Source organism: Triturus cristatus, chromosome 9 (assembly GCF_964204655.1).
Source record: "Triturus cristatus chromosome 9, aTriCri1.1, whole genome shotgun sequence".
Lineage (NCBI taxonomy): Eukaryota > Metazoa > Chordata > Amphibia > Caudata > Salamandridae > Triturus > Triturus cristatus.
The window spans coordinates 138,480,526-138,489,826 of record NC_140592.1 but is presented as its reverse complement, the minus strand read 5'-3'; the positions used below and the strand labels follow the sequence as shown (position 1 = coordinate 138,489,826).

Here is a 9,301-nt window from a genome sequence, read left to right as displayed (position 1 = left end):
GATATCTGCCGCTTGATCAACGACTGGCAACCATAGTGGCGATGCATAAGGACGGTAAGCCTCGGGACAAATGTAGTTCCTATCGGCCGATATCGCTTCTTAACGCTGAGCCGAAAATCCTCGCTAAGGTCCTGGCGAACCGCTTGGTCCGAGTGCTTGAAGACTTGATCCACCCGGACCAATCGGGCTTCATTCCTCATCGTAACACTGCTTTGAATCTTAGGCGCCTCCGCGGTGTGATCGCTAGGGTGGACACGCTGCGGGAGCCGGCCATTGTGGCGTCACTTGACGCCACAATGGCGTTCGACACGGTGGAGTGGGCATATCTGTGGGCGGTACTAGCTAAGTTTGGCTTTGGACCCGGATTTGTTGGCTGGGTGAGGTTGCTTTATGAGGGTCCCCTTGCTAGTGTTGTGGTAAACGGGAGGGCTTCCAGGCCGTTCAAGCTTGGGAGAGGCACCCGGCAGGGGTGCCCCCTATCGCCTTTGTTGTTCGCCCTTGCTCTTGAGCCGCTTGCAGCGTGGATAAGATGGCACCCGAGTACACGTGGCCTCCGATGGTCGCCCGACTATGAAGATCGTATCTCACTTTACGCCGACGACATCCTCTTATATCTTGCCTCGCCCCAGAAGTCTCTCATAGTGGTTTGCGACGTTTTGACTTCCTTTGGTAGGAACTCGGGCCTTGTTATCAACTGGGGTAAGTCGTATCTGTAGGTACTGTGTGGCGATGTTCCACCTGTCCCCCGAAACTGTACGATCCAGATCGCCCAGCAGGGCTTCCGATATCTTGGGATTTACATCTCCACTGACCCCATCCTGCGATATGAGAAGAATCTGCTCCCCCCCGGCGCGTCTGCGGCGGGATGCGGCGGGATGGCGGAGGTTGCCGCTCTCTCTCCTCGGACGCGCCGCATTGTTTAAAATGATGTCTCTTCCCCGTTTTCTGTATGCATTGCAGAATACTCTTGACTGGGTCCCGACTAGTTATTTTAGAGAGGTCGAGAGCCTCCAACGCTCGCTATTGTGGGACGGGCGACCACGTATAGCGATCGCTAAGTTGACGCTTCCGTGGTACGATGGTGGTATTGCGCTTCCGGACATTCGCAGATACTACTGGGCTACCCAGCTATGCGCGATTAATCATGGCGTCTATGGCTCGGCGTCAAGCCCCGGCTTCGCTATGGATCGGTGGCTACTGCGCGGCGGTAATTACCACAGGGACTTGTACACGACGTCGTTGGACTTGTCCCTTACGGGGCCCACTGGGGTGGCGGTGCGGGTGTGGAAGTTGGCGACGGACTCCTTGGGTTGGAAGGGCAGACTTACCCTTGCTACCCCGCTATTTGACTCGGATATCCTGGGGAAGCTTTGGCACACAAAAGGGTTTGAGAAATGGGACTTGATCGGCATCTCAAGGGTGGGAGACTTGCTGGCTCGGGGCGAGGTGAAGTCCTTTGAGGAGCTGCGGACGGAGTTTGAGTTGGGGAACACTGAGTTTTTCCGCTATGCCCAGGTGCGTCACGCCTTGCGATCGGTCCTTATAGAAGGTGAGAAGGTGCCTGCGTCCTCTCCATTGGAGGACCGAATCCTGGATGGCCATATGCCGGAGAGCACGATCTCTCTCATCTATAAGAGGCTGATTAATGTCCGGGCTGACCTTCTTCGTGGGTTGCGGGATCAATGGACTAGGGACGGCCTCAAACTGGATGATGAGGACTGGCAATATGCAGTTTCCTCTCCTAAGGAGGTTGCGATCCCGTCGCGTCTGCGGCTGGTCCAGCTCAAAATACTACATCGAGTCTACGTGACAGGTCCTAGGCTGGTCCATATGGGTTTTTCGGAGGAGGGCCTATGTAAGCGGGGCTGTGGTACGGTGGGCACCTTCCTCCATATTATCTGGGAATGCGGCGTGATTGTGGAGTTTTGGAAGCGAGTGCATGCAGTGATGGGGGAGGTGACGGGCATTGTCATGCAACCGGAGGCGCGGTATTGTCTCTTGAACGTCTGGGGTCCTACCGATCTTGATGACGCACAGACTCAGTGGGTTACCCTGGGGAACATGGTGGCCAAGCGGGATGTTGCGCGCCTGTGGGGCACGGCAGTGCCTCCCACGCTGACAGCGTGGAAGGAAAATATGGACTGGTGCATGCTCAGGGAAAAAACGGTGTATTGTGCTAGAGGGCGCCCGCGGAAATGGCATGCAGTATGGGGGCGATGGAATCGCTATAGAGGGGACATATGTCTGCCCCCTGACCTGGATCAGCCAGAGAAGCAGCTCTCCCCTTGACATTCTTTCCGGCTATATGCGTATTGTGGATGATTGATTGCCTATTGTGGGTCTCTGCTTTCCCCCTCTCTCCCCTCATTATAGTATTGTTTCTGGTAGACTAATGGGACGGGCTTCCCCTGATGAGCACCCCTCATGTGCACTCGAAGCTTAACGCCTTGCAAGGGTTTGGTTTGTGTTGGTGTTTCTTTAACATTGAACCTTTTATTTGATTCTCCTGTTTGTTCAGTGTGAATGCATTTCTATGTTGCTTCACCTATGCTGCCGAACCTCCGGGCTGTCGGCTGAATAGCTGTGTTCCGGATAAACTGAATAAAGGTTTTCAAAAAAAAAAAAAATCAAATCCAGCCAAACCTTCCCAACCCCAACCCAGCCAAACCACCCTATAACTAAAATTAAGAGACACTTACCTGACCGCCTCTTCTCCTGGTCCGCGTTGGCGCCTCTTCCCTCTTCGAACTGGAACAGCACGACGTCAGCACTGCATGGCAACCCCTCAGCCAATCCTGGCGCTGCTTGGCTGACGGCACAGCCTACTCCTCGCCCGCCGCCTGCCCATTAGGAGACCGAGGGGCTCCCAATGGGCATGCGCAAGGCAGTAAAAACACAAGTACGCATGACTGGGCACGGAGTAAAAATTAAGCTCCCTGCCCACTCATGCGCACTTGTGCTGCCTTTCCCTGGGGTCTGACAATGCATGTCAGTCAACATGACGCCGGACCGCCCACGGTCCGACGTCATGCTGACTGACATTTACGAGGAGGGAGCTGCGGGCAGAGCAGCGTTCTGGGCTCCGAGGGCGGGGGGGGCTACGCCCCCACGCCCCAATGGATGCACCGCGCCTGAGCTACATTGTCCAGTAGGAGGGTTTCCATATGGCTCTGTGTACAGGGACACGACGTTCCCAGTCCTGGGCTTTCCTTTGGTAAATAATTGTTTTCTAGTGTGTTTGGCCAATCAATTCAATGGGATGGAGCCAAGACCAAAACTTCCAGAATGCCCTGATTTGGTAATTGCTAGACCATCACTGTAAACATGGTGCCCCGGGTGACGTGAAATCCTCTCCTGTCCTGAGGATCTCAGGAGGTCTTATGTTTTTTTTTAAATGTAGGTACTTTTAATGCTAGATGCCTTATAGAATATATACGACTACATGTACCATAGAAACATCTAGGCTTAGATACACCATGGGTATCTGCATAGCTGCTCAATGGCACATATCACCCAGTACTGTGTTTTGTTTTACCAAAAGCACTAATCTTGCCTGGACTTACATAGCTGGCAAGTTTCCCCATGTTTATGAATTAATATCTGTTCCAGTCACCTTTTTTTGCATCCTGTGATTTGATAGTCCTGGTTTATAATGGCATAAACAAGACTACAAGTCCCAGAATGCAAAGATAAAAGCAGAACTAGAGCAGCTAGTGAGACCTATACAGGGAAACTTGGCAGGGCTGGACTTATATGCACTATAACAGGACCGAGGAAGCAGAAATGCAGGACTGGCTGAAAGTCATGCTCATGGCTAGTTGACACCTATGCTCCTCTTTTAGCACAGAGAAATTATACAATTGAACGAAAAACACTCTATGAAGTAACATTTCAGCCAACAAGTACCAAAATAAATTTTGGGATTGAAATGAGAAAAATCTTTCCTTGTGCTCTGTAGTCAGCCTTGCAGTATATGATGGTCGAAACGCGAAAATACACAGAACCTGACATTTATTCGGTTCCCTTATTTCCAAGCAAAGCCTAAGTGCCCTGCCATAATTGTCGAGCTTTTTCTTAAACTACCATGGGATCAAACATACTGGCTAAAAAAGAAATCCATGCGAGACCATTGGTTAACAGGAAGCCGGTAGAGCCAATCAGAAATGACTATTCATTGTGTTTGCTGATTGTTCCTTGCGCCCAGGTGTGCTCCATCTTAAAACGAGAACCAGGTGGTGTTTGTTTTCCTTTTTATGTGAAAGGTGGATAGGATACCTTCCGAGCAGCTCATTTGTTTTAGCGGTGGTCTGCTTTCAAGATGGAGATTTTTCAACTCATGGGTAGGTGCTCAAGTGGAGGAGGCGGTCGAATCGTGCGCTTGAAGTGATGAGCAAAGTAATGTATTGTATTTGGTTCAGGAACATTGCACTGCCCTTCTCGCAAGTCCTCCCTGTCCCAACTTTCAGGATTGTGTGTGGCCGCTCTAAAACGTTTTCTTGGAATGCTTCGCCGATGGGCAAAGGGCTTAGTCTGAGCCGCAGGTGCAAAAGGGCACTCCATGGCTGACACTGTTCCCTGACCTAACCTTCGCGTGAAACGAAATGAGTTCTGGGAGTTTTCGTCTTCTTTCTTTCGGTTCCATCAGACTAGCACACCTTACTGAGGCATTTTGTGTATAAAAAATACAGCTCTTTCCCAGTCCTGCATCTCTAACAATCCTCAACAACGGGCTTTTTGCTTTCTTTGAAGTCGTTTTTCCGATGTGGTCGCCGTTCATCCGATGGCTTCTGTAAAATAATGGCTTGCAGACGAAAAGGTCAGGACCGGTTACGGAGCAGTAATGGTGTGGACTTTTTTTTTTTTTTTTTTTTTTTTGCATCTTTTGTATAGCGCGAACTTGACCCGAAGGTATTGGAGCGCTGTACATGAGCACCGTGGTCTTGCCCTCTTCGTCATAGTTTCTAACGGTCAATCCGTGTGTGTGTGTGTGTGTGTGTGTTTTGTTTATCTCCTGATTAGTATTCTACTCTTTGTGTAAGTAGGTCACTTGTACACGTATCTCCTGACCCTGCTTTCATTTAACAAAACTGTGCATTCTGGGGGTTGTAGTCTTGTTTCATGAAACTGAACTAACACAGCTGAAAACCTATGGAGCAAGGGTGATTTTTTTTTTTTGTTCAAAGGGTGAGTAACTGGTCTCTGGTGCATGTTTTTGAAATTAAAATTGCACCAATTGGACTTTGAGAATTGGTTGCATTTATAGGCAGTGTGAGGAGTTTTAGGAGCATCTGTGGATAACTCAATGTTAGGTAAGTAGCAAAGCCTGAGTCGGGCATCCACACGGGTGAACGGCATCAACCTGCCTTTTTTACAGGGTGGAGCTGTCCACCCTGCCAAGAAGTTGGGCCCCACTTAAAAAGATGCTGGATTCGTCCCGGTGTAATTTGCAAACACTGGGACACATTCTGCAGCACCTGCACGTTGTCTTTCGATCCGCAACAATGTGCAGGCGGGGAGGGTCTTTCTTAGTTCAGACTCCTGCTGGGCCCATAGCAAAGGCCGAATCTGAGAGGTCATCTGACCTCCTTTTGTTGGAGTCTCGTAGCTGGGAGCGGTCAGGAGCCTCACACCTAGATGCAAATGCAGCAGAGGGGAAACAAAGGCTCACACCTTGTTAGTACTTTCACTTTGTTCAGTCCCGGTTTACAAGCTATGCATTCACTGTCCGAATATATGTGTTGGTCTTTCCCTCTATTTACATAAAATAAATGTAATTTAAATAGTGCTTATCACTGAGGAGGTGTTGAAATAATTTAAGTACCACTATTTTTTCTTTTAAAGCACTATGGGTAGAGTAAGTTTACGCAAACAAAAGGCAACATTGTTTTATGTAGCTTACAAAAGTATGAATGTTCTGCCTAAATCGGGAGGGGTTCCCTGTATACTAAAAATATGCTCGCATGTATTGGACAGCTGTGGGGCTTGAAAATGTGGGGGATTACTACCAGGAGAAATACCTGCTCCCCTTCTCGGAACTGGCAGAGAGCGGTGACTTGCCCGCAGAGAGGAGCCGGAGACACACGGTGTGTTGCACTCGCTAATCACCCTGGGTATGGCACGACACCAGTTTAAATGGCTTTATTTGACCCTACGCGAGGCCTCTTTGACTCCCCGCCTACGATTGCGTGAGAAATGGGACAGATACTTGGGACGGACACTTCGGCTGTGGAGTGTGGCAGAGTCTTGGCATCCCTTAAGACGGTATCGCGGAGGTCAAAACTGAAGTATATTCAATTCAACTATGTCCATATGGCTTACTTGACACCTCATAGGATCTTTGTCACCTTTAGGGGGGAGCCAAGGTGCTGCTCGAGGTGTAATCTAGAAGATGTAGACTCCTTGCATATGACGTGGGAGTGTAGGGTCACACAGGTATTTTGGGAGGAAGTCCTCTCCAAACTTACTTATACTGGGACGAACGCTTAACTATGCCACGCACATCTGTTTACTCTGACTCTTCCCTAGATCACCTAAATGTAAGGTGGGTAATAAGTTCATAGACCTGGTGCTGGTATTGGCTAGGAGGCGGGTAGCGGTCACATGGAAAGCACATATGGGGCCACAAGCACATATCTGGCAGAAGGAGGTGCCTATCTGGGTTGGAGCAGAAGAGAGCGCTGCGTACGGAGGAGCTGAGAGGGATACACCGCCAGCCCATGGCGGAAAAATGGAGGGACATTTTGCATGCCTGGGAATCCCCGCCCTCCTCGAGTAGCTCAGATGGAGAAAGTGGACCTCCCTCACCGTAATGTAGAGCCCTGCAGAGTTCAGGTCCCCGACCATTGGATCACACCAATATGGCCCTGCAAGGTTCCCTCTTTCCCCTCCCTTATTTGTAGCATGACCGGAATCTAGAGGCTGTTGGATGGAGGGTTATGTGGATGAGATGAGGTTGGGCGATCATGGATCCCGGTCCAATCCGGATGGGAGGGGCTGCCCCTTTTCTTCCCTCCCTGCCCCCTGTTGCCCCGCTTGCTCCCCTTGGCCCATCTGTGGGTTGGTTGAGACACACACAACACTTTATTTGTAGATAGCACTTCACGGACCTAGACAGACAGTTTGTTACCCTTGTTTTTTACCCTGTTGATAACATATCTGTGCATAAGATTCAGATATGGCATAGTCTCCGTATACCCAGAAATCACTAGCCTAAGTAGCAGATGTATAAGGATATCCTTTGAGGTTACAGAGACCCAGGAACTCCCAACACGAAAATATGCTAACATACTGGTCGACCTGCGGCCTGCTTCTTGCTGTGATACTGGATCAAAAGGCCTCACTTAGAAGATAGACTTAGGAGGTTGAGCGATTGACAACAGTGAACCCTGAAACACACCAGCTGCAAAGGATTGTAAAAGCTTGTATCGTAACGTTAATGTGTACTGCTCGCTGCAATATAAAATGACAATAAAAAATGTTTAAAAAAAATATATATATATATATCTCCAATAAACTCATGATATACATGTTAAACATATGTGAGGGCTTAAGATCTGATGTCACTTCTTATGATGTCACATGCTGTGATGTAACGTGCCGCAGTCTCATACGCTGTGGTGTCAATCGCTGTGATTTCACACGCCGTGATGCCACTTGCATTCTAATTAACTAGGTTAGTCCCCCGTCTTCTTTTTTTAGGACTTGTACCCTGGTAACTAGAATTACTAGGGTGTTACCTGTAGCAATGCCTGAAAAAGTTAGTTAACGAGGTTATCATGGCTATTCTAAGACCTTGACAGATGTAACCAACTCTGTTGGTGAGGTGAGTGCTCATCGCTAACGGCTGCAGTGATCTGAAGGTTACAAGTTTGTATCGCGGTAGAACGGATCACTCTTATATCGCACTCCGTACTGTGATTTGGGTACTAGTAACATCTTTTACTTAAAAAATCAGAACTACTGATGTGAGGTAAGTGCTATATGAAATAAGTTATTGGTATGACTAATTTTACAAGTTGTATTGGTCTATCGCAGCTAAAATGTACTGTAAGGGAGTCTTGGATCAAAATGTTCTCTATTGCAGCTCAAATTTACCACGTGGAACTTGTTATACGGAAGTCTTGGGTGTTGCCTGAATTTGGAAGAGGAGTTAAATGTGAAATTTCAACAGGGCTTGAGGATCCATTGATTATCCAGCTTAAGTCCAACTTGAGTACTTGCTTCTTCATGCTCACAGAATAAGTATTGGGACTACAGCTTTCTGATAGCAAGGCGAATGGTCAAGCCTAGATACTGTCCCAAGGGAGGGAAACATCTGGCTGGCCAAAAGCCTACACTGAGAAGACAAAATGGAAATGCCTGTATTGCAGAGAATTGTGCTTATGGCCGAAAAGCATGGACCAAGACACTAGCTCATGGATTCTCATGAGTTTCTAGGACTGGGATTGAAGCCCTTGTAAATGGATTCCAGTGTTGTCCAAAGCTAACTTTTGTCCAATTTTTCATCCACTCTGGGCATTCAGCCTTTAACTCTTACAAGTCTGGAATCTGACCTTCAGGCAAGTATCTTGGGCATCTGCTGATTGATGCCAACTTACCTCTAGCTACAGCAGTAGGCGGCTTCTTGCAGGGTGATGCAAAGCAAACATGTTGGTTGCTATTTAAGCTACTACTGCTTGGCTCAAGAAAGAACTACAGTAGGATGCAATGAGGAATGTAAACCATTGAGCCTGAGTTCTTGTCTGATAGTATCACTTGTAATAAACTAGCCATGTATTATTATTGTTTTATATATTTTTTATATTATACAGCATTTTTTATAGACCAGATTAAGATTACATGCACAACCACTTAATATGAATTTACTTCTATGGTTTGTTTGTACAAGTTTACAACATTGCTCTCTGGGAATTATTTTTATGACCAGGGCCACGAATTATGCGAAAGAGAGGGCTAAATTATGCAGCAGGGTCGAGTAAATTTTGCAGCAAGAAAAGCCAAATTATGCGGCATAATGTGCCACATTTTGTTATAGTATTACTTATTTATTTTATTTATTTTTACTTGGCAACAATGTATGGACGTTGGTTTAATACCCAAATATAGTAAAAGGCAACAGAAAGGTTACCTCTCCAGCTTTGCAAAGGGCCTTCCATTGCGCGACATGTTGCTGCATGTTTAGTAACTTTTGAACCATTTGAGATGGAAACAATTTTTTTTGTCAATCTGCTAATTATGCAGCAGATGGTTTCTGTGGAAAATCTATAATTATGTGACAATAGAATAATTCCAGTGGCCCTTG

At 47.5% G+C, this 9,301-nt stretch overlaps 1 protein-coding gene across 1 annotated transcript in view; it reads left to right on the top strand.

Moving 5' to 3' along the window:
* The first annotated feature begins 4,222 nt into the window (after window positions 1-4,222).
* The window catches only part of LOC146797527 (uncharacterized), a 192,741-nt gene continuing 187,662 nt past the window's right edge, over window positions 4,223-9,301 (top strand). Inside the window, exon 1 of the mRNA XM_085627565.1 lies at window positions 4,223-4,340. Coding sequence (XP_085483691.1) covers window positions 4,319-4,340 — 22 coding nt within the window. The 5' untranslated portion in view covers window positions 4,223-4,318. The remainder of the gene's footprint in view (window positions 4,341-9,301) is intronic.